The sequence below is a fragment of the Mytilus edulis genome, chromosome 10 (genome assembly GCF_963676685.1).
Source record: "Mytilus edulis chromosome 10, xbMytEdul2.2, whole genome shotgun sequence".
Lineage (NCBI taxonomy): Eukaryota > Metazoa > Mollusca > Bivalvia > Mytilida > Mytilidae > Mytilus > Mytilus edulis.
The window spans coordinates 47,580,854-47,608,364 of NC_092353.1; the positions used below are offsets into that span (position 1 = coordinate 47,580,854).

Below are 27,511 nucleotides of genomic sequence, written 5' to 3' on the forward strand. Positions count from 1 at the left end.
CTTTATAACTTGCCGTTCGGTGAGAGCCAGTCTCTGTGTTGAAGGCGTTTACTTAAATAAAAAGCAAAATCACAAAAATACTGAAAGTCAATAATCACATGGCAAAATCAAATAACAAAACGCATCAAAAACGTATGGACAAGAACTGTCATATTCCGAAATATGTCAGTTGTCACTTGGATTGAGAGTTGTCTCATTTGCACTAATACCACATCTTCTTATATCTATATGGAAAAGTGCAACATTGCCTTCACTTGTCCGATAAAAAATACTCATCATATTTGGAGGCATCTTTTTGACTGAAAAAATACACAATTAGTCCAGACCGCATAGAATCTTGTGTTGAATAATTTATCTTGTTTAATTTTCGGAGAATGCTATGCATTCTGCACAATAAAGAGAAGAAGGAGTACTTTGTCGCTAGGTACTATATAATACTATACGTCGCATACTCTTATGTCTAGCAGTACTACTTGTTTTTGTATATGCATATACTTTTTGTCAATTGGTTATAAAAATATTTGAACTAAAGGCACAAACTGATCAAATGGTAAAATATTTTAACAAATAACTCAAGTGAAAGGTTGTTAGTATGAAATAAATGCTCTGAATTCAAAAATAATACTTACCATCCTGCTCCAGTAATTTGAACTTTAAATAATATAATGACTTGCTATAATATGAATCACTGATTTAGAAGGTCTAACTTTGACATGAAAACGTCTATCATTAATAGATGTAATAAATACAAGGTCCAAAACATTATTTTGTAAGTCTTTGATCTATAGCGCTGTTTTCCAACATCAGCTTAGTGCTTGATTGTAATTTGGATATTTTCACTAAAGTTACAACTAATCTGCCACTTTTAAAGGGGAATTATTTACATTAATGCAAAAATCAGCAATGCTTTAATGAATAATTACAGTTGGAACCTACGTAAAATATTTTAAAACTTTTTTCGAAAAAGACTATAAATGAAAACCGACTTATATTATATCCACAAAATGATAGAATGTTAGGGCAATTAACCAGAGTTATCCTATATTTATCACAGAGAGGGACTAGCCAACAATTTATGATAATAGCTTAATTACGATAAAACAATTTTTCGTCATAAAAGAATGTTAATTTATTCAAATATAAGGACCACCAGAACTCACGAACTTGGTTAATGCCGCATCGTTCTGAATGTTCGATAAATGTTTGATATATAGAAACACGTTACTTCTAGTATGACAACATTAAATACATTTATTCTTATTCTTACACATTGTTTCTTTAAATTCATTGCTCTAACAAATTGGTAACAGACAAATTATTATGTAAACGAGATAATATGTTTTCATTTAGAAAGCATTATGTAAACACGCATAACGTATAAAAAAAGATAATAACGTACAATCATGTCCAAGGTACAAGTTATAACTTTGGTCGTTGGTTTACTCTAAAAAAATTGATAAAACAAGATAGAATAATTATAAAGTTGAAAGGGGCGTAATTCATTAAAAACAAGTGCAGTGAAACTGTATTCATCAGACACGAGAAGGACAATGGCACCAGATATTACTTCAGATATTATTATCAGCTATATAAACGAGAACTAAATAGACTTTTTGATGTAGAAAATGGAAAGAAGTGTAGGAAATATGGATATCGTTCGAACCCTAATAGTTTTGATTTGTTTGTCGTTTGTCCGGGCTTCATCCAGTTCGATTGGTTCAGAATTCGAATCTTCACTTTCCTGTTCGAAATTTCATTTTGAAGAAAAAGTACTTGAAAAACTTGTGCGACTGGAACATAAGATGCAAATATTGGAGGAAAAAATGGACATTAGGGAAAAGTTAAATACTGCAAAGTTGGATGAAATAAGCAACGTTAAGAAACAAACAGAGACATTTGTTCAATCGCTACAAAAGGCTAAGCTACAGGATCAGACGAGATTTAATAAATCGTACCAGGAAATTGTGGAACATTTTAAAACCCAGGCCGACAACGAAACTGATATATACGGAGACCAGATAAATGCTTTGCTGGAATCTTTGTCTTCGAAAATCGATGTGTTCACTGAAGCCGAAAAGAAATGGGAGAGTGATAAACAATCAATTCAGTTTTCTTCTGACAAACAACAGAGAAGATTCAATTCGTCGTATGCACAGATTGTGGAAAACTTTAATGTTAACTTTAACAAGAAGTTACAGGAGTTAATTTCAAATACACAAACAGGTAGGAATTATTTATCAAAAATACTTTTTGGGGTTTCGCACTAGTATCTTATTTAAATTTATTACATTGCTTGCAATAAATCCCCGTGACGTGAAAACCGTTAATTTCACATGTGAAATAATATTGGATTATGTCATGGCATTTTTCATATTGCATGTATTATCAGCCTTAGGTTCAATATCAGCACAAGAGTCGCCTGGCTCGAGGGCTGATATTAACAAAGTGCTGGTAATACATGCGATTTGAAAATAGACATGTGTATATGATTTTTTTATCATATGATTCATCAATGAAGAAAAAATAACAAATTAATATATTGATCCTTGTAAGTGGTCCTAAAATAGATGTTCAAAGAGTGAAAAGCGGACGTCGGGCCTCAAATAAAGTATATCCGAATGAAATCTTTCTAGTATATGCCTCAACAGTAAAAAAAAATATGAACGATAAAAAAATAGTTCAACAATAAACATATTGAATGCAAACTGTTTCGAAAAGTTTTAAAGTAACTTTCTAAATTATGTTGGATTTTTTTTAAATGCATCTATTCTAACATTTGTTTGTTGGAATTTTTCTTCATTTTACCCAATATTCTTTCCAGTTTCCAAAAAAAAGTTTTGTACCCGACTTTATAATGGTTTTTACTGAAAACGTACCATTGGGGTGTATTACCGGAAACTGCCGAGTATCTACGGAATGCCATGCGATAACGTTATGGAAAGTCATGTGATAAAAGTCGAAGCATGTGATTATCTTTTCATATCTGCCCGCTAAGCACCAATTCGAAAAATATGGAACTTACGTTAATTTAAGGCTATTATCATAATATATAATAAGATCAGAATATTACATGGCATTTGTCATATCAGATGTTTTATCAGCCCAAGAGACGAAGGCTTCAGTGCTGATAATGACCAAGGACTTATAATTTATCTGATATTAAAAATGACATGTTATGATCTTTTCATAGTTGAATAAATAACAGCTTTTCATAAATTGATTTTCTAAAGTGATTATCAAGAAGGAATTAAAAAAAGAAAAGTTTACGAACGTCATTAACAAATGTTATACATCCGATAAGTCATATTTCTAGCATATGCCTCAACATAGTAGAAAACAACAGTATGAAACTTGAAACTTTGACAAATGCATTTATTGTATGATCTGTTGTTTTATGTTCCTGTTTCCTAATAATTGTTTTCTTGAAAATAACTTATAAATTTTATAGTATGATAAAAGCATTAAATTTACATGAAATTTGTATTTTCCGAATTGGTGTTAAGCGGGCTAATATTAAAATACTTATCACACGCTTCCAACTATTTTCACATGCCTTTCCGTAACGTTAACGGATGTTTTTCTCAGGTTACTGGGCAAATTCTGGAAATTTCACCCGAATGGTACGTTTTCAGTGAAAACAGTGCACAGAAGTATACAAAACAATTATCATTAAATAATACAATAAATTCATTTTTTCTTAATTTATAAATTTCCTTTACAGAATTTAATGTTGACATTTTTAAACAGTATTGCTTATGTTTTGTTGATAATTGTATCGTCAATATAAAAAATATGTTGTACTGTTGCTTTTTTCCTCTGTTAAGGCATACACATGTCTAAAAGAAAGATTTCATATCGTATGTATAACATTTCAAGTCCGACGTCCGTCAACTTCTCACTTTTTGAATCTCTACTTGAGAACCACTTAAAATGATCAATATATTAAACATTTATTTTTATACGTTGTTGAAGCACATCATAAAAAGAACATAACATGTTCATACCAGATGTATTATCAACCCTCCAAATTTCTAAAAAAAAAACACCACCATAAGATATATACATTACAATATACACTTATTAATGAATGTCTGGTGAACAGCCCGTGATAACACACAATCCTACGTATAAAAGATTTCTGTCCAATTGTTAGAGAAAAATTGTGTTCTGTATTGCCAAAAAATCCCGATCAATGTTCCATACGTCTCGTGAGATATGTCAAATCATAATGACGATAAAGTATGTCCACGTACATGTAATAACAAACATCATGCAAAGAATGAAAGCTTTAAGTTTAACAGATGTTCACAAGATATCAATATGTTACTATGTGACCCCCCTACTATGGTCAAATAGGTAAATAACCAGTGATGGACTGTAAATCCAAAACTTAAGAAATATGTAAAACTGTTTGAATCGTATACACTACTCAATATTTAGCTGTTATACTTTAAAGCAAGTAGTCATCAATCGTGAATTAATCAATAAATATGAAAATTGAGCCAAAACATTAAGTTGTAGATTTAAAAGCAGATCCGATGACATTATTAATCAATGTTATCATTTTTTTTTCAGTTGTGGTAACTGGTTGTTATGCGGGTGGTGGTACTGTTTCTGCCGGACCACTTAAATTTCCTGACATTAAAACATCCATGGGCGTATCTGACCTATCATCATTTAAATCAACAGGAAAATTTACCTGTCAAGTTCCTGGATATTATTACATTGCATTAACATGTATGTCTGTTGATAGCAGTCTTAGAATTGAAATAATGAGAAATTCGACCGCCATACATTGGCAATATGTGACTGGCTATACTAAAGAAAAAAGTTACTGGACACCAGGAGCTGCTGCTGTGGCTTTAGAATTAAAATTTCATGACACTGTGTGGATTAAACAAGTTTTCGTAAAATATATTTATCAATCATGTCTGACCATCTTTAAAATCAACTAAAAACATGCATCGGAAGAAACTGGCTCATCAACAATGTTAAACATTTTCCTCTGACATTGTGGCTTATCAAGATATACCCGTAAGATGTTAACAATACAAACTAAAAATATGAATAAAAAATATAAACAAACTGATTAAGGTTATTATTCTAGAGTTAGGAACAATACCAGATATTGTTTGCATTTCAAAACGAACTGGAAATAATAGATATTTGACCTATAAGGCAATTCGATAACAATCAAGTATTTATGATTTGCTGTTATCTCTACTGTTGAAGCTTCATATCATAATAAGCAGTTTTACAATTTATTTACTTCAAGATATCTTATTTAATATATACGATATCTTACCTAATCTAGTGCTTATAACATTATAAGATATCTTTAAAAGAAAATTATATGAAATAATTTATATTTTGTATAAGATATATCTCACATAGGTAATTATATACCTTAAAGCTTATAATTTATAAGATATCTATAAAAGAGACTATATTATTAACATATATTGATATCATATCGTCTTTATATGATGTCTCATATATTTTTATGATACCTCAAACACGACTGTATATGAGATATCATGAAGTTTGAATGAATAGTAAAGCGGCTTGCCATATTATAGCATATATTATATATTTTCTGATGAAAATCGTATTTGTATTATTATTGTATGAGTGTTGATACGGTCACGCTTTTTTAGTCTTGAATTTCAATTAAATTATTCAACAGTATACAGCGATTATGAAGCCATATTTATCACATTATGTTGAACATTTCAAGATTTGTTTCAAACTTAAACTTACCTGAATTCTGCATTAAGAGAAACAAAGAAAAACGAATTTTGCTTGTGCTATGGTTTAACATATGAATATTTTGTTTATGAAATAAAGCTGACTTTGTTTGTCGCATGTGTATGTTTTATATGTATTTAGGTAACACGATACCAAATTTTGTGTTGTTATTGTTGTTAATGTTGACGAAAAAGCTCTACAGAGCTTTGTATGGTTTGTTCATGTAAACCCGATTTTGAATTAAAATTTCTATCACATTCTGTTCAAATATTAAGGAGAGGCAAAAAAAACGAACGCCCCTAAAATCTTGGGGTTAAAAGGTGCCCCGAAAGTGCCTCCTGTAATTCATGACAAGTGTCAATTTTTGTAGTTTGACTTCAACCAAATGTGTTTTTTCATAAATTCTACAAGATCTCTTGTTTTATTTAGGCCTCATCACCGACAATTCATAATACAGATAAAAAAAAATGAAAACAGAATATGACATTGTATTCTAATTATAGTTTGAAGTGTTTTCTTAAACGTTAATTCTTCGTGAAAAGGTATAGATTTTGGTATCTCTTCTGTATGAAAACAAAACCAAAATATTACATCCATTGGACATTTTTTGGAAAGGGATTTCTACGCAATTTGCATATTTTTAATTGGTCAATAGGTTCTGATCTATAAAAAAAAAGCACAATTGAAAAACATAAAGGTAGTGTGCATGAGTACATCTTTACAGGAAAATTTCTTTAATTTTCCAGTAAACCTTAATGTTATTCAGACGAGTTAAATCAAGCTGAGCTCTAGTGTTGTGGTGTACCAAATATGCTCATATCTCTGTCTTTTCAAAGTAGTTTAACTTTGTCAAATTTGGACGTCATCTTCCATGGGTTTTAAAGGTGATCAGGCTTTTTGTATTTTTTGCTAAAATGATGTTTCAGTTCCCCATGCCACTTTGGAATGAACTTGAACAATATTGGCAGTTGTTCGAGTCTTGTTAAATTAATATTCTGAGTTTTATAGCGTTTTCTGTGGGTGTACTTTTTAGCGTATATACAGTATGCTTCAAACTGATAATCAATTTACCCGCAAAACATCTCTGTTATATTAGATTAGCTGTTATTATAAATTCATTATAGCATCTTCATTTCTTTATATTTGTTGGCAGAACCAGGTATGTGTTGACGTCATGAAATATTCATTGCGAATACTTAATGATTTAGTTCAGGTAATTGTAGTAACAAATGTATTTTTTACTTTTAGTGAATTTCCTTTTATTTACTTTCATTTTCATTTTTGGCATCACCATTAATGTCGAAACATAATTTCTAGGATTTAAGTTATATGAGATATATTTTATGTTATATAAGATATCTTTAATGTTAAGTTAAGATAAGTTTATATGATATCTTATATACTTTATAAGATATATTCTAAAGTTTATAAGATATTTTATAAAGTATATGAGATATCTTATAAACAATTTTTATATAAGATCTCTTATATAATTTATAAGATATCTTATATAGTTTATAAGATATCTCATATAGCTTATAAGATACCTTATATAGTTTATAAGATATGTTATATAGTTTATAAGATATGTTATATAGTTTATAAGATATCTCATATAGTTTATAAGATATCTTATATAGTTTATGAGATATCTTATAAAGACAATTATATAAGATATCTGATAAATTAAATTAAATATCTTATAAACTATCTAAGATAACCTATAAACTATATAAGATATCTTATAAACTATATAAGATGTCTTATAAACTATATAAGATATCTTATAAACTATATAAGATATCTTAGTAACTGGGACAACATCCCTAATGCGCCTCGAAATGAGGAACTCAAAAGTCACGTGTAAAGAAAAAATCTCTGTGTAGTGATATTGGACATGTTTCTATTTTTAACAAATGACTGAACTTAATTATTTGTGGTGATTAGGAAAGTAGAGGAACATAGAATAAATGTGTAAAAACTATGGAGCTATTGAATGTGTTCAAAGTATTAAATTTTCAAGAACTTATTGTGTTAAAAAAGGGATATTTTACCACAAGGAGCCGCATCACAAAAGGATGTTCGGGGTTTGCTAATTTACGGAAAAAGTAATCTCACTTCGTACCCCGAAAATTTAACCACATATGTGTAAATGTTACAGCTTCGAAACGAGCTATCATACATATCCAAGTTTACGATATGGACTGAGCTACAGGAAAAAACGTTACCATTACCGCCTATGTAAAAACAATTAAAGATATTGAGCCAAAAAGATTAATCAGAAGTTTTCAGAGTGATCTATGGATGATTTCACCTTGTACACCCGGAAAAAGTGTGAAAATGATGGTTAGTATTTTTTTATTTATACCTAGATATCCCAGATGATTTTAGATAACCATTATAGATAAATACCAGCAAATACTCAATGAAATTTTCGCTTTTAAAATGCATTACTGGCACGGGGCTGAACACTTTTTTTAGGCACAATTCTAACTTTGTTTACACTCCCGAGAGATCCGAAAGGAATTTGTTTATGAATTGAAAAAAGCATGAACTAACATAATAGTTTTAGCTGTAAGTAAACATGACACAATACAGTCTTTGTTATGTAATTATCACTCCGGTTTACAGGAATAACTGATAATCAAGGGAGATAACACACTTCATACGAGTAAAGTGAAATACATCATCACATGTGCTTTTATCCAATAATTTGACCCATGGTCAGTAGATATCATATGCAGTTAATAAACAGTCAAACATGTACATGTATTAAGGAAATCATGAATTATTATTTGTAATGCACACTAGCAAAACACAAGATATTGTCTTTTCTCAGTGAAAAAGGGGGAGGATCAACAAAACTTTTGAAAACAATATTGCTGCACCTTTTCAACTGTTAAGCTAGTTAGCTATCACTCGTTGCAGCTAATATAAAAGATTTAAATGAAGGTTGATAATCCACAAGGGAGCAGCATTTTTCTTTCTTTGCGATTAAACTTTCAAGAATTTGATTTTAGCTCTCTCAATAATACTTATGTATCTAAACCAAATAATAACACAGCCTGAGTAATTTTTTTGTCTTATTTCAGTTCCAGACATATCATTACTTTTTAACCTGAGATGGCAAACTAGAGGTTTTAAAAAGCCCTGAAAAACTGGTAAGCATTTTGTTTTAATTGGTAAGCTCTAAATTGTTTATTTATGGTATTTATGCAATTCAAATTACAGTCGGTATGTTAAAAATATACTGATATGAAAACTGTTGCTATGGTCTTGGCATTAAATGAAAATGCTTGGTTACTGATCTTTTCGACTCCATATTTCAAGTTTAACATTGCGGCAACTGTTCTTCATGTAACACTGCAAACTATAATTAGCATTATTTTGATATGTCGTTAGTTAATGACGCCATATTACGTGTGATGCCACAATGTTTCCTTTAAAACCTCATGCCGATATCTCACTGATAAAAGATTTTCACTGAAATACATGTAAAAAACATTTTTTCTCAAATAGAATTATGTGAAAGAACAAGTTTTGAAAATTTGCACTTCATTGCACTCTAATTATATGATTCAAATGACTTTTACAGTAGTTTATAGTGGTTTCTACAGTATAAAATACAACGTTTCCACTGGCTAGAATAATAAAGTATTTTGGTGGTTTTTTTATGAAATCTTCATTTTTGCATAATTTCTCTGTCAAAATGCACTTTTATAGGCACTAGAAAATTTTATTGAATGCTTTAACAGGGTCTGTGTGTTGTAATTTAAGGTTACATTCAGATGTTTTGTCTTTCTTTTGACTAGTGAAGGTATACTGGAAGAAATTAATTATGCATACACTTTGTATTCAAAATAAATCAATATAGCGATGAAAGTGTCATTGCCTTATAGTGCTGAAACAACTTTATTTTTTTTCAGAAATGGACAAAAATACACAGATTTATTCAGAATGTCATACCGATGAAGATCTCATAAAAATATTTGGAAAAATCAGAACTATGGATTGCAATATGGGACAACATCCCTAATGCGCCTCGAAATGAGGAACTCAAAAGTCACGTGTAAAGAAAAAATCTCTGTGTAGTGATATTGGACATGTTTCTATTTTTAACAAATGACTGAACTTAATTATTTGTGGTGATTAGGAAAGTAGAGGAACATAGAATAAATGTGTAAAAACTATGGAGCTATTGAATGTGTTCAAAGTATTAAATTTTCAAAGAACTTATTGTGTTAAAAAGGGGATAATTTACCACAAGGAGCCGCATCACAAAAGGATGTTCGGGGTTTGCTAATTTACGGAAAAAGTAATCTCACTTCGTACCCCGAAAATTTAAACACATATGTGAAAATGTCACAGCTTCGAAACGAGCTATCATACATATCCAAGTTTACGATATGGACTGAGCTACAGGAAAAAACGTTACCATTACCGCCTATGTAAAAACAATTAAAGATATTAAGCCAACTATATAACATATCTTATAAACATTAGGAGATATCTTATAAACTTAAGGAGATATCATATAAACTATATAAGATATCTTATAAACTTTATGAGATATCTTTTAAAATAAACAAGATATCTCCTATAATGTATAAGATATCTCCTATCATATATAAGATTTTTTATTTTTATATGATATCTTATATATATTATATGAGATATCTTATATATTATAAAGATATCTTTACTGTTATATAAGATATCTTCTTAAATATAAGATATCTTAATATATACTTTATAAGATATCTCCTAAAGTTTATAAGATATTTTATATACTTTATAAGATATCTCCTAAAGTTGATAAGATATCTTATAAACATATTTTATATAAGATATTTTATATACTATATAAGATATTTCATATAGTTTATAAGATATCTTATATAGTTTATAAAATATCTCAGATAGTTTTAAAGATATCTAAATAAATATAATTTAGAAGATATCTTATAAAGAAAATTATATGAGATATCTAATAAACTATATAAGATATATCATAAACTATATAAGATATCTTATAAACTATACACGATATCTTATAAACTATATAAGATATTTTATAAAGTTTATGAGAAATCTTGAAGTAAGAATAAATAGCAAAACGGTTCAATAAATCATATGATGCGATTGTTAAAAATGTCAAAGTTCAATCTTATAAGACATTGCAGGAATTGATTTCACAACAACAGAAAGGTAAGGTCCCTTTAAAGAAAAAAACCCAGTAATATTTGATTCCTCATTTTTCGTAATACAATGTAAGAATGGAATAATAAATATAGAAAATTATTATCTATATATTTAGGCAAAAAAATTGACCTGAAAGTAATATTCATTGAATGCCTTGAACAACTACTTTTTCTCGTTTATCAGAAAGAGTCTGATAAAGACATGCATATTCATGATATCTCATTAAGACCGGAGTCTTTCTGCATTACAAAAAGCAGACATAAATCCATTAATTGTCATCTGTTAATTAAACAAACTCAAATAATTAACGTCCACACATTCGTAAAAATACCTTGTTGTTATTGAACCTGATATTTTTTGTAAATTCTTGGTGAACGGGTTAACATTAATCGGATCAGGATTTTCTGCCATTCCAAATCATCTTGAATTTGGGTGGCATTGCTCACTGTTTATTTAATGGGCAGAATTTTTGCCTTTTGGTTTTTTTTCTTTTGTCATTAGGGTCTCTCTATTTCCTAAACTTTTGGTTTTTAATTTCTCCTTAGGTAATCCTTTTATTTTTTCACTTGTCAATTTAGAATACGTTTAAAGCTTGCTGTTCGGTGTTATCCAAGACGTCGTGTTGAAGACCGTACATTGATATATAATGGTGACTTGAATGGAACGTTGTCTCATTAGCACTCATACATGTACCAATTCTTCTTATATCGATGAACAGAGTAACCACAAATCTCAAAACAACGTTAACATTAGTTACAACGAATAATTTAGAAAAACAGACAACAAACCACAAACAAAAGATGCTAAGAAATAAATAAGAAGAAAAAAAGGAAAGAAACGAACTTAAATCAAGTAAAAGTATAATCAGTCATTAATATCATCTTAATTCATGATCTATTCTTAATATTTATGACATGTCATGATATCAGTTCCGTATGTACTACTTGTATACAAACTTACTTCGATATAAATGTGATATAAAATTGAGAAAGGAAATGGGGAATGTGGCAAAGAGACAACAATCCGACCATAGAGCAGACAGCAGCTGAAGGCCACCAATGGGTCTTCAATATATCAAGAAACTCCCGCACCCGTAGACGTGCTTCAGCTGGTCCCTTAAAAATATGTATACTAGTACAATGATAATGGACGTCATACTTAACTCCGAATTATACACAAGAAACTAAAATTAAAAATCATACAAGACTAACAAAGGCCAGAGGCTCCTGACTTGGAACAGGCGCAAAATTGCGGCGGGGTTAAACATGTTCATGAGATCTCAACCCTCCCCTATACCTTTAGCCAAAGTAGAAAAGTAAAAGCATAAAAATACACACATTAAAATTCAGTTCAAGAGAAGTCCGAGTCCGATGTCAGAAGATGTAACAAAAGAAAATATGCAGATTTAAGATGACCTCAAGTTTGATACTGTTTCTACACTGATAATTACAAGTAATAATTGAATAATCTAGCTGTAACAAAATGTTATCATTCATATCGTTAATTTGCTACAATATGTCGACAAGTGCATTTTCCATTTTTGTAGGTGTTTGTTGTTACTTCAGAGGGCGTTGTTACAAAAGACGGACATACAAATGTCATATGTTTAAAATGCGAGGTAACTTTGGTGATGCGATAATGTGTTTCCCAAAGCTTTGACAACATTAATAAAGTTTACAAAAAATACTAAATGAAGATTAATTGTAAATATAGTCTTATACCTTAAATATGCATTGACGAGTTTGAGATTTTGTGTTTTGTAACTTGCACGTGTACAATATCTTGGGCCATAAATTCAATCTGTTAACTAAACACATGTATTCACCATTTTTTTCTATCTAAGATGAATAATGTTGAATGTTTACCTTCCAAAATTTGATAACTGATTTTTTAATAGGGTATCGAATGTTCATTTTCTCAAAAGAATGTACAAACTAGCAAGATACATTTACTGATCGATTAGTGATGTATATGATTCTAACTGCTTAAGAAAATAAACATGCAAAAACTGGTTACGTAACAGGAATTCCTTATTACACAGATTGTTTTGACGACATAATTTGGACCCAACTTCTTATCCCAACCCCTATCTTTTCAAGTACGATTTAACAGTTGCTTTGCATTTGTTTGATGTGTTTGAGCTTTTAATTTTGCTATTTGATAACATTACTTTTCGTTTTTGAATTTTCCTTGTAGCTCGGTATTTTTGCTATTTTAAATTACTTTTCAATAGCTTTTTGATTTGCTGTTCAGTACATGACAGGTGTCAATCCCCTCTGCATTTGCAATTACTTATTTGGATAATTACACTTTGTTTGCTCTCTCCCTCAAAAGATTTTAAATTGTTAACCTTCGCGTTTCCTAATGAATTAATTCACATGTGTACTAAATGTTGCGTTTATGCTTTCTTTGTTTGTAGACAAAAGTACACAAGAGATAACATATTAAAGAACAATTTGATAATAGGGGATATGTAGGAGGCTTATTACAGCATAGATAGGAATTGGCATAACAAAAAGAATAGTAAAAATGTTCATCTTGAAAATATATATGTAACTGGGAATAGATTAAAATTATATAAATGTTAAAATACGATTTGTTTTTTAAATAATGACATAAACATTGCTACAGAAATAAAGAACTCCTTCTAGATTATTGTAAAACTGATATGTCTCATGCACCAGTCAAACTCCGAGTAGTTGATTAATTGTAAACAATTGTTGAAATCGTTTAAAATGATTTGGCATTTAATTGAAATAAAAGTTCAACAATTAAAAGTCAATTCATTAAAAATAACTACAGTTTTATTTAATTTATTGAAACAAGGAACGAGATCATTGGCGCAAGAAACAGTCAATCAAATAAAAGAACTGTGTAAGCTGCACAAACGCAATATCCATATACTTCTTTAATTTGTACTCGGAAGGTACGAAATATGAATTTCGTTCAAAATCTCATTTTTTTGCTTTTTCGTTTGTTGGGACTTCAGCAAGTTCGATTGGGTCAGAATTCGATTCATCACTAAGCTGTTCGAAGTTCCATTTTGAGGAAAAAGTGCTCGAAAAACTTGTGCGACTGGAACATAATATGCAAATTCTCGAAAGAAAGATGGATGCAAGGGAAATTTCAGTTACTTCTAAGTTGGAAGAAATGAAAAATATCAAGACACAAACAGAGACATTTGTTCAATCAGTACAAGACGCTCAGATGCGGGATCAAACGAGATTTAATAAATCGTACCAGGAAATTGTTGAACATTTTAAAACTCAGGCCACCAACGAAACTGATATTTTTGGAGACCAGATGAATGCTTTGCTGAAATCTTTGTCTTCGAAAATGGAAGTAATTACTGAAGCTGAGAAAAAAAAAGGGAAAGTGTTAAAGAATTAATGCAGTCCACTCTTGACCAGGAGAAGAAAAGATTCAATTCCTGGTATGATCAATTGTTCGAAAACTTCAAAATGAACTCTAACAAGAAGATACAGGAGTTAATCGTAAATCTACAAAAAGGTAGGAAGTATTTATTACAAATAAGTATTAATGACTTAAAATCAATACATACGTTTTAGATTTAGGTTTGTCTTTATTTAATAAAAAAAAACACACTTATGTGTTACATAATCTACATTTTAAAATTAATAGATGCGCCAATAGAGCATGCTACTTCAAAACAATAATATAGATAAAAGATAAAAAAATGCTAATCTAGATTCATAATGTTAGTTTCTTAAAAACTGTCAACCCACGCATGACGGTAATTTTTATTTCACAATGGAATGTCCAATATTTCATTGAATAAATGTGCAATTCATATTTAAAGATACCTTAATTATAACTACTATTGTATGAACGATTGCACCTAACAAATATTGCTATTGTTTTTCTTATTTTGATTCCTTTTCAGTGTCAATACAAGATATTTGACGAAAAATAAACAAATTTGAATTAGCTCTGTCCAGATATTATTTCTAATGTATATGCATTTATTTTGTATTAATTGTTTTAATATCTGTTCATTGTGTGGAAGACATCAATTGTGCACTGTACATATATATTGATTATCCAATAAACATATTTGATTTGATTTGATTTGAATTGCGCAATACTGATATTTTTAAACCTTTAAGACTTTTTATAATTAAAACTTTAATGTATAATCCCTTACACATGTTACAGCTGTGAAAAAAACCTTCTTTTAAAGTTTATCAAACATCACATTTTTAATTAAAAAAAATATAATGAAGGACATCTAAGATCATCTAAAACAAGAATGGATTTATTTCTTATTAAAATCATATTATAAACTTCCTTATAGTCAATGAAGACCTTGTGTAGTTTAGGTTTACACACAACTAGGCATTTAGAACATTAATTTTACCATGTACATGTATATTTAAGGAAGAAACTAGTTTGAAGAAAATTGATATTTTTAACGATTGTGAATAAAGTTCTTAACAGAAATATTTGTCTAAACTTGATATTTTTATTTCTTATAATTTTTTTTTGACGTAGCTTGATTTCATTATCATTCAAGAATCAAGTTATCATCATTGTCGAACACATAATTCATTTGAACAGGTCTTCCCGCATCGACTGGACGTACACATAAATATTTGCCACTGGTCTTTACTCAAACACCGATTCACTCATAAATGCATTATTAAAAAAAAAAGTGTGAGGTACATTACCCCCTCCATTTGCCCAATACTCCGGATCCGTGGAGAAAAGTACCATTAATTGAAACAAACAGAAAAATTAGCAATGTAGTGATCCTTAAAATCTTAATCATTTTTCTTCGTCTGAAAGCACGCTGCTGTAGCTTACGTTTTCTAATGCGTATTCGAGACATCTTTAGTAGCTTTAAACTACTGCAAATAATCAAATTGGCTTTCATAAAGGAGCAACTATTTTACTTCAAAAAAGGGGGGGGGGGCATGTTTATTTTTACTGAGACAATTTTTTTCGCGCTCACGTTTTTATTCTGTTTTTTCGATGCTAGCAATCAAAATTTTTTTTTCAATATTAAACACTTTAATGTATTTGCATTCGGTTCTACGTAATGAACATTTAAATGACATATAGTTTACAAGTCTTATGTAAAGGTAATTAAACAAGGTGTATAGATGTGAACAAATTTAATGTGAAACCAGTGTACATCATGTACATTACATTAAACTAATTGTAAACATGTTGACTGTACATGACGTTTGGTGTTAACACGACCTTGGAATAGTCAATGGCAAAAAAAAAAATATTAGTTTAGAACTAATTAGAGAAACACATTTTGTGGCATAATCAAAACATACAGTTTGCAAATTGAATCTTTATTTTATAATGTGTTCTTTTTTTCCTTCCGATTTTTAGCATCAATATGCAAACTAAATATCATTGACTTACCATGAGTGGTTTATCGAACACTGACCGTATCAGAGGAAGGGGCAGTTTTTTTCCTGATTGAGTTTTTATTTTCGCCTGTTGCTAATCATGGTAATTTTTTCCACACTGTCTTGGGAACAATTATGTATTTCAAGCTCCTACCGGGCCAGGATATTCATTATTCATTTAAAATCCTGCTGCCTCCCCCTCCCGAATATTAAATGGTCGTCCCATCTATAGTTGAAGGTAGAGTCAATATCATATCGATATAAAACTAGAGAATTTGTAGTAATGATCATGGGAAACCATATACATTTTATTATGAATGGTAATATTTAAAATGCTGTAAAATGAAATATTACTTACCTTTATGCGTCGTGACTTTGTCTTTATCTTTTGATAAATGCTTAAGAACGTTAAGGGCTAATAAAGAAGAGAACATTTGAGCATACTTCCAATACAATTATTAAGAACAAACACTATTAAACAAATTTCAACGTGAAAACCAATACAATTTATCAACGATTTGCATTCATAACCTATGCCTTTTAAAATATATGGAATTGTATTGCTTTGCACCAATAAGTCCGATTAATCTCAAACTATATACCAATACGAAATATTAACTGCAACATTTAAGTAGATCCCAATACATTTTATAGTCATATAACAAATCTTTAAAATTATTAAATGTGCGTAAATTCCGTAAAACGGAAATTAATTACATACCGTTTCCATTCTGTATTATATTCTAAAAGAAGCAAATCACCTTTGAAATAAATTTTAAAATGTTCTTCAATAAATATATAGAGTAATGGTACTTGCATATACTACAGAAGATGAGTGATAAACCTCGACATGACAACAAACCAATAACAAAATTCATAAAATTAATAGAGCAATATCCCGTCTTCATTAATATACAGGTGTTTATACAATACATCAAGCTCTCAGGTATTGTGAATTCATTTAATAGAAACAACGAAGGCCCTGTCATTAACACCATACTTTCATGTTCATATTGATTTCCTTATTTTTGAACATTCCAATTATAAAACCATATTGATTTTCGCTCATTTATTTTTATTAAGGTAGATCATAAGTATAAACTTTTTGAGACAGAATTTTCTTATAATTAACCAAAATGAAGATATTACTATGCTTTTTTCAAAAATATAATAAAAAGTATGGGTGACCGTGCTACATGTATTTATCAAGCGATGATTCATTGAAAATTGCCTAAATTTGGTAAGATTGTTCATGAAAAAAAACACATTTGTGTGCATAAAAAATTTTCTATGAGATAGAATTTTGAAATAAATTGTAAGAATATAGGTTTTATTATATGCTTTAAGAAAGGAAAAAGAAAAAAGGATGTCACCGAACTTGTTTTTTTTGCTACAAGTGGAAAAAAAAATTTCTCTATTAGTCCAGTATAAATTTTTACTAAGAGTTATCTCCCCTTAAATGGCTCATTTGAAAAAATGATTCTAAAACCCCCCAAAAATGATATTTGTTTAAATATTTTGAATTATACAATAAATCATCAAATTTTCTGAATATATATAAACAGTCTAACCATTAAATTGCAAAACTGTCTTAAAATTTGCAGATTTTGGCAAATAACTAGACCGAATTTGTACTGGGATTGTACAATCCAAGATGGCAGTATACCATCAATCTACCTTAATTCATGATGGCCATATGCATGGGAATCAAACGGATGTTCAAGATACAATACTATCTTCCGGATACAAAATATACTGTATGGTTTCCAGTGGCTTTTTTCATTTTAATATTTTAACATCAAATTTAAAAGGGCATCCATTGTACAAACAATATCTTCAACATCATAGTTGTTCTAAAGGGGTTTTGTTTTGTAAACAGCGATAAATATCCTTCGCCAATCTAATACCGATATTTATCTGCCCGTCCTTGTTGTAAGTGTCCCTAGTACTTCAGTATGCCTTAGCTTACACTAACAAAATGTGAAGACAAAAAAGGTTCCATCCGCACTAACTACTTCGTTGTCAATATAATGGAATTTGTTGCGACTGTCATACAAGTGAGAGGTTTAGCGCTATAAAACCAGGTTCAATCCATCACTTTCTAGATAAAAAAAATTCCAATATCAAGTCAGGAATATGTCAGTTGTTGTCCATTCGTTTGGTGTGTTTGTGCTGTTGATTTTGCCATTTGATTAGGACTTTCCGTTTTGAATTTATCTCGAAGTTCAATATTATTGTGATTTTTCATTTTATAAGTCGTTTTATTTGACTTCCATAAAAAAAATCATATATTTCAAGTGACCCAGTCTATATATTAACAAGAATAAGCCGAATATGCCTTCACACACTATCAATACAAAATTTCATCATAATAAATAAAACTACTTTTCGGTGTTGGTGTTCTTATTATAGTTGTTCGAGAATAGCGCAACTTTAATAATCCGAAGGCAAACACATTGTTTCAAATTTCCCACGTTGGTTTGATTTATTTTAATAATTCGGTATAAAATTCTATGGAGTGTTATATTTGATAAACCCAGTCGCCTTTCGAATGTAATGATCTGCTTTCATTCAATTTACCAACTATATTCGATCAACATGCTTGTGATTTTCTATATATCAGAAAATATAGCTCGTTTGCTTTTACATAATAATTTAATTTGTTCTTGCAATTTTACATCTATCAAACTGAAATAAGCCCACTCTTTATTTAAATTCTTTTCAGATTAGTTTTTCAAAAGTTATGGCAGTCTATTATTCAAAATGTCACAACATCTCACGATTGTCTTTAAGAATCACATCACATTTCTGTTTAAACTATGCAATTAGTAAAAGCAACCAAAGCCAAATGTTTAAGCACAGTTATCTATCGTTATCTCGAAGGCGACTGAATTGACCAAACAAATAAGATCACATGAATATTGGGATATCATGATTGAATTTATTTAATGCAAATATACCAAATTAGAGAGACATTTTCTTTGAAAAGACGTGAATTTTGAAACAAAAGAGTTTTAGCAAAAGTCAAGGTATTTGTCGTATTTTAGTTTTCCCTATCCGACATTGCAACTGTTCGTGAATAAAATTAAAAGTGAAATGAATATGCGTCCTTTATTGGCTACCGTTGTGTGTGTGTGATGACATTCAGTATCTGTTTTTAATTTTTAATTTTGTTTGCTTAGCGGCCACTGCCAAATAATTTATAGATATTCGATATTTTATCTAATATGTTTCTTCAAACATATTTGATAAAATGTTCATTTATCAAAAGCACAAAATGCACCTTACCTTTTGTAAGAGTAAAAGTCGATGTAAAATGCTTGTATTTATGAAATGATGAGTGTAAACAAAACATGGGAAAATTTGGACATTTCATTATGAATTGCAATATTCAAGTTTATGCGCCGTGAATTTTTAAATCTTTTATTAAATTATGTAGAAAGTCTGATGTTTATGAAGAGGTCATTAGGAAAGTATAATAGCATATGACGACTGACATGAAAATAGTAGTAACCAATATAAACATGAAAGTAAATTTTAATCATGAGATATCAACTTTAGCCAAGCGTAGAATGTACATGTACCAGTTGATGCAACAATTAAGTAAATAAGCCTCACATTTGATACCATATCTACAATGTAATTAAATGCTTGCTTCATGAATCATGATATCCCAACATTCATGTGATCTTATTTGTTTGGTCAATTCAGTCGCCTTCGAGATAACGATAACATGCATTGTTGAAAAGAAATAAAATAACTAAGTACTGTGTTTTTTCAGGTTATGAAGAAATGGTAGAAAAACGAGTGGATTTCTCAGCTTACCGGACAAGTTCACAACCTTTGTCGAGCGGAGCGAAAGTTGTATTTTATCAAGTCTGGACCAATGTAGGGAATGGATACGAGCCAAGTACGGGGGTATTTACAGCTCCATATGTAGGTCTTTATCACTTGACTGCTGTGGTTGCGTCAGAGAATAATAAATCCTTATTTTTGAAGCTTTATCACAATGGGAACAAAACACCAGGAAGTTGGTTAACAGGTGATGGATGTAAGACTGGTTCATTTGATGTTGTATTAAATCTCCAGAAGGGTGACAGAGTGTACATATTTGTAGGAAGTGGTAGCAATACAATCTTTAGTAATCCTTATGCATACGTAACATTTTCCGGACATATTATTGCCTAGCAGGACAACGTAAATTGATTAATACAAACTCTCGTTCATGTTCTTTATTGTATGTTTATCAATAGATACGTGTATGAACTTATATAGGAATGTTTGTGTTTCAAAATTCCTTTCAAATTAGATAATGAATGAATGAAAAATCATAATTTTAAGGAATTTCTATTCCAACGTTCACTACAAGCAGTTCAGGGTTTACTAGTTTACTATACCATTTCTCCAGTCATGCATGGTCAATTTGGCCGATCAAGAATAAACCATATCCATGCCGAGCTTTTATTTTCGCAATAAAAGACAAATGGTTCCCTTGGCACTTCTCATTTTTTTAGAATTGTAAATTAAGCTTACTAGTTGATATGTGAATGCCGATTTTTACTTTGCGGTTTCTACTAATTTCCAGTTTGTACTGTAATATATATATATATCTGAGCCAGTGACAACTCTACAACAGATTTATCTATTGGATCACCAGCAGTGATGGTGATACAAGGCTGTGTACATTATGTATATACCACTCGTCTAAACATCAACCAAACAATGTTAGATCTGTAAATTTGCTTTCGCATATTTTTTGTTCTTCACTCGCCGGGATTCATACTAATGACATATAGTGACAACAAATCGCCTGCACTGTAGCCGTCCCGCTTTTTTTATCATTAAAATCGTTAAAAACTTTTTACATAAAAACACCAAGAGACAAACTTCTTTCAGTCTTTGGTGCCATCTTTGGTATGTACAGAGTTGTTAGTATTAACCTTTTTGTTAGTAATGATTTCCATCTAGATATATATATTTTTTTTTTTAAAAGACAAGTGTTTATAAAACAATGATAATTAATTCAATGTATACTCAAAGAGAGATAACTCTAAAAAAAAATTCAAAAGTCAGACACACCGTTATGACATTTATTTTACGGAAACCTTTTCTTTTTTCTTGTTTTTTCCCCCAAAATATAATGTTCTTTTAAGGGTTAAAAATAAAATATTCAGAAACTGCTAGTTAACAATTGTAATCAGTTTAATATAAATTTCATGTGTTTAGAACCAAAAAATTGATTTTGTCGCTTTCAATACACAGTAAGGAACTGTTGCGTAAAAAATATTTATCGAAGATCTGTTGTTGATGTTTTATTTTGTGATAAGTGTATGCATATTCTATTTTTTTTCTAATTTTTAATTTGAATAGTCCCACTGTGTCTATTTCTTTGTCATGAAATACTTTAATATTGCGTGTTTTGAAGATGCATAATCTAGCTATACTCAGAAAAAAGTTCAAAAAATATGTGTTCAGAATCTTTGAACTACCAAGGTACCCAAATATCAGGTGTAACAAGTTTTCTGTATATAGGCCGCACGCTTTGCATGTGTTACTGTCCACTTGACCAAATTTAAACAACTTTTCTAAGGTAAAAATAGCCCTGTGAACAACCCTATACAATGACAGTCAGGAGGTAGACCATTCTATTGGTTACTGAATATGATTAAAGTAAAATTGATCGACGGATATTTCTCCGCCAAATGCTTTTCCGCTGTGAGCGTTTCAAACATTTCTGACAGTAAGAGTTTGTAAAATAATTTTGTAACTGCCCCTAAAAACGGAACTTCTCTGTCGTGTTCTAGACAAATACGTAATTTCGGAATACTCTCGGTATTTAACGGGTTTATGGATTTCTGTAAAATGTTCCACGTTTCAGCAATACATCTTAAATCTTGTCACATGCAGCTTTTATTTCGTGTGGTTTTTCGTCAGGAAAATTTTGTTGAATTATTTCTATTATCGAACCGGAAGTATAAAACCCGGGAATAACTTCATAACAGATTTCTTTTATCTGGATCAAACCCGAATGAATGAATTTTTCGAAAAGGAGCATCTTACCGTTTAGCTTTATATTTGGATTACAAAAAATAGGATTATCGTACACATCTTGAATTTCAATTTCAAATTTTAGGTTGGATTTTATTCTATAATAGAAATTAAACATTTCTTGATAATAAAGTGGTAAGTACTTCAAATGCTTGGAATTCATGAACACAATATTTTGTTTCACATCCATATTTTCAATTTAAGTGATGAAATAATCAAGCGCACTTTTCCAAATTGATTGACAATTCGGGTCAAGATATTTTCTAAGGAATTTTAATCTAAACGCTTGCATTTTTAGAAAAATATCTGGAATATTTAAACCTCCTACTAGTTTTTCACCAATTATTGTTTGATACTTTACCAAATTGGACTTATGTTGCCAAAGAAATTTTCAAACTATTAATCGAATCTCGTTTTTTATGTTTTCTGGTAGTGGACATACTGTCAAAGTATAATAAAATCTAGACATTATAAGTGAAGTAAGAACAATTGCTCTCCCAGCTGGTAGTGTTAGATCTCTTTTATTCCAAAAAAATAAAATCGTTTTAATTTTTTTAATTTTATCTTTCCAATTCAATAATTCACATAACTGTTTATCTTTACCAACATACATTCCTAGAACTTTAGTAACAGTTTCACAACGCTAAATTTGCAATGTATTTAGTTCTTGATCATTTATGCTACCAGAACCTAAGCATAAAATTTCAGATTTTTGTTTATTAATTTTAGCACCTGATGCTTCACTATATAGATTCAAATTTTTAAAAGTTTCCTTTATTGAATTTTTGTCGGCGGTAAAAGTATAAGTATCATCTGCATGTTGAAAAATGTTTGCCTCTTAATTTGAATTCGGAATAACAACACCTTTAATATTTTTATTCTTTATTATGGCCTGCCCTAATGGTTCCGCAACTAGAACGTAAAGGAGAGCAGACACGGGACATCCTTGTTTTATTGAATTATTTAGTTTAACATATTTGGTTAAAAAGCCATTACATTTTACGCTTTCTGAAACTAAACATAAATAATCATAATCAAGTTTGTCAAAAGCCTTTTCTTGGTCATTTTTTATAAGAAAAGCTTCTAAATCATCGTTTTCAATTATTTCAATTAAATCTCAAATGCTTGTAGTTGTAATTGCAATATCTCGTCCAGGAATACAACACATTTGATAAATAGAAATCAACTTCGGCAAAACAAATTGTAGTCTGTTTATTTATTCTAGCCATTATTTTATAATCCACACATAACAATGAAATGGGTCTAAAGTATTTTAACATATTTTTGTAACCTTTATTTTTATAGACCAAAGTAATTATGCCATGTCTCATATAGATCTGGTCATAAGTTTTTCTCCTTCAATGGCTTTAAAAATTTTCAAAAATATATTTCTCCGAACGAATGGAAGAAATGACAAAAGAATTCTACAGTTAGTCCATCGGGACCCGGGGATTTATTTTTAAACATACTAAATAAAGCGGCTTTTATGTCATCTAAACTAAATTCCGCTTCTAAATTTTCCATATCATCTTCAGAAACTTTTTCCGAAATAAAATTTATAAAATTTAATTTGCCTTATCTTTGTTTATTGATGTACAAGAATATAAATCTTTAGAAGATTTATGAACTTCATCAATAATTGCCTCCGTAGATGTGACTATATAATTATTACTGTTTTTAATTCTTTAATAACATTACAGTTTTGTTTATGTATTTCAAGTTGTAAAAGATATTTAGAATGTTTGTTCGATGGGATTTAGAACGCAAAATTGCGCCTTTACAAATGTTTTCTTCATGACACTTTAATTTAATTTAACTTCCTCAAATTTATTTGAGTCAACAATTTCATTATTAGCTACGGCTAATGAAATCTTTTCGAATTATCTTTGAATTTTAAAATATTCCAATTTTTCGGCACGGGATTTATCTTGCGCAATACCTTTTGCCAATTGTTTTATTTCATATTTTAAATTATCATACCAAACCAAAGGTTCTTCGTCATAAAAAGGACATTGTTTTACGGTTTCAATTAATCTATTAATTTTATTTACAAACCCTTCGTCATCCAGCTGATGTGTTCATATCACCCAACAAAATAATATTTTCTGTATTTATCAATTTTCCGTTCAAATTTTCGAAAAAGTTAGTTCTCTCAAGAACAGAATTTGGTACGTAACAAATAACAATATTTATTAATGTTTTATCATCTTGTTGTAATTGAATATGTACACATCTACCGTCAAACTTTGTATATAATTTACTTCATATTCAACCCTTTCGCTTATCAAAAAAGCAACACCTTGTCTATGTGTTTCAACACACGAGTAAAATAGTTTACCATTCCAAAAACTAGTAACTAAATCATTTGACCAAAAAGTTTCTTGGATAGCTACAACATCATAATAATTTTCCGAACAAAAAGAACAAAACTTTTGGAATTTTGACTGATCCCTAACCGTTAGCATTAATAGATACAATATTAACCATCAGTACAAAAAGTAAGAAAGAAAGTAAGTTTGTATCTCATATTCGCAGCCAATTTCTCGTCGGTCATTTCAATATCAGCTTCCTTAGATTCATCAACTTCTGTTTTTTAACCAAAAGTATCAGTCAAATTAGGCCCACAAGGAACTGGCTGTGGTTCTAATTTTGATGGGCTAGACCCCCCTTTTTTACGCATTTTATTATCAACATTTACTGTCTCTTGTTTGTTTGAATGTTCATTATCAGTCATCAAATCTAGTTCATCATTATCAACACCAGTCATTTGTTTTTCATCGCAAACTGTAACATTATTGTCTTTTTTAGAGTTTTCATCAAATTGTTCATCTTTGGCATCGTCGTCAGCATCACTTTCCTCCATGGTATCATCATCATCACCGTCACTTTTCGCCGTGTTATCATCTTCATCATCACTCTGCTTCATGTTATCACCATTACCATTGACTCCATCCGTGTGCTCGTCTTCAGTTTCATTCTCGTTCATACCATCATTTTCTTGATGTTCAGTGTTTGTTTCACGTTCAGGAATGTCAGAATTCGTTTCGTTTCCTGAGTTGTTAGCATTTATATCGTTTTCTGTGTCATCATTAGTTCTTTCTTGTTCATTTCTACCCCTGTTCCAAACCGGTTCACACCAACAGTATGATACCACTTAATGACATGCTTCACACGGCGGAGTTTGACAAGCTAGCTCTTGCTAGATGTCCGAAGCGTTTACACTTGTAGCAAATGTTATCAGAACAGTTTGCATAAACATGACTTGTCTCAAAAACACAGGGTACAGACTCTCTTCTGTTCGTCATGGACTACTCTTATATATTCGAATGAACTCACGCCAGTTGAAAGTTGCAAATTATATGGTAGACTTTGTCGTTCTGGGGAAAATATAACTACAACATACCGTGTACTATTAGCGACGTCTGTACCAGGGTGCATTTTCCGCTTAATAGGCGACTTGAGTGTTACACCAAATTTCTCACGTATTTCTGAATCGGGCACATAATGTGATACGTTGAAAAAACTTTATTACGCGAAAAAAATAGCTCTGGGTTTAAAATTTGAGTCATTCACCTTGAAACCTGTATCTACAATCAAATTCAAAGCATCTTTATCAGTCAACGTCCGCTCATAACTATTGCCGCTTTTTGGAACACATGCAAGGACTGTTCCCTCACCAACTTCTTTTTCCACATTAGCGATGACATCGGCAGCTTTTATAGTCCGGTTATCACCTACATCCACTAACACAGTTTTCTCTTTAATGGAACGACCATCCCCCCTTCCACCAGACAGGGTGAAGGGAGGTGAGAAAATCTTAATAAGTGTCAAAAAAGCACAACATATGGCCACAAATAGTTCTACTAAAACAATATATGGAATGATATTGACTAACCATCAACGGATGGCTAGTCATACAACACAAACTTATTAGATTTTTCTCTGGTTTAGAGGCACGTCTTCGTTATTCAAATCCAAAACCGGAAGTCAGCAGTGATGGTGATACATGGCTGTGTACATTGTGTATATACAACTCGTCTAAACATTAATCAAACAATGTTAGATCTGTAAATTTGTTTTCGTAAATTTTTTGTTCTTCCCTCGCCGGGATCCGAACCCATGCTACTGAGATATAGTGACACCAAATGCCTGCACTGTAGCCGTCCCGCTAGACCACATGTTCAACCACACGACAACCTGGGCTTCATAAAAATGAACCTTTCGGTGGCCGGGTGTTCCCTTTCCACGTCAGTTTTAATCTCGCGTCGTACTACAGTACAAGATAATTTATATAAGGCATGGAGATGTTATTTTTACAAATCATCTAAATTATCTAAAGTAAAGGATCCTACAAATTCATGTAAGATACAGTCACAGAAAATAATTATATTTATAAGTACGTCTGAGTCAGTGACTACTCTACAACAGATTTATCCATCGGGTCACCAGCAATGATGGTGATACACGGCTGTGTACATTATGTATATACAACTCGTCTAAACATCAACCCAACTATGTTAGAACTGTAAATTTGCGAAAGCAAATTTTTTGTTCTTCCCTCGCCGGGATTCGAACCCATGCTACTGAGATATCGTGACAACAAATCGCCTGCACTGTATCCGGTGCGAGTTGTATATATATATAATTATACGTACGAGTCTAAATTGAAAACTACGTTCAAATCTATTATTGCGTTGGATAAAAACCGCAATTTTTATACGTGTGCATGTAAAACAAATTTCGTTGTAGAAGGGTCTAAATACAGCACAAACAACATTTTCAAAAAAAAGTGAAAAAGTATATTTAAACAAAACGCATTTGACTAACAGGTCGAACAACTGATGTTCTTAACCCTGCTGACTGCCATTGGCGATTGGCAAATAAAATTGATCACCAGATGTAAAAAAATGGATCTTAATATAAATTTAATACTAAACAGAAAATAATTAACTTGTGGCAATGATGTTATGCCACAAACATAAGGTGTCAAGATTTTTATTTTTATTTTTATTTTTATTTTTTGTACACCAGATCCGGATTTCGACAATTATGTCTCTTCAGTGGTGTTAAGGATCGAAATGGTATTTGGAAGGCATATATATATATATATATAAAATGACTGAATAAAT

The 27,511-nt window shown here is 30.5% G+C and overlaps 2 protein-coding genes across 2 annotated transcripts; one reads left to right on the forward strand and one right to left on the reverse strand.

Annotated features, from left to right (window-relative positions):
• The first annotated feature begins 13,913 nt into the window (after nucleotides 1-13,913).
• LOC139492457 (complement C1q tumor necrosis factor-related protein 3-like) lies at nucleotides 13,914-20,549 on the forward strand. Its single transcript, XM_071280642.1, has 2 exons — nucleotides 13,914-14,460; nucleotides 20,116-20,549. The coding sequence occupies exons 1-2, from the start codon at nucleotides 14,340-14,342 to the stop codon at nucleotides 20,520-20,522; spliced, it is 528 nt and encodes a 175-aa protein (XP_071136743.1). The 5' UTR covers nucleotides 13,914-14,339; the 3' UTR covers nucleotides 20,523-20,549.
• A 4,426-nt stretch (nucleotides 20,550-24,975) lies between these two features.
• On the reverse strand, nucleotides 24,976-25,820 carry LOC139492793 (uncharacterized). Its single transcript, XM_071280947.1, has 2 exons — nucleotides 25,786-25,820; nucleotides 24,976-25,498 (listed from the first exon to the last, which is right to left on the reverse strand). The coding sequence occupies exons 1-2, from the start codon at nucleotides 25,818-25,820 to the stop codon at nucleotides 24,976-24,978; spliced, it is 558 nt and encodes a 185-aa protein (XP_071137048.1).
• Between the last annotated feature and the right edge of the window lie 1,691 nt (nucleotides 25,821-27,511).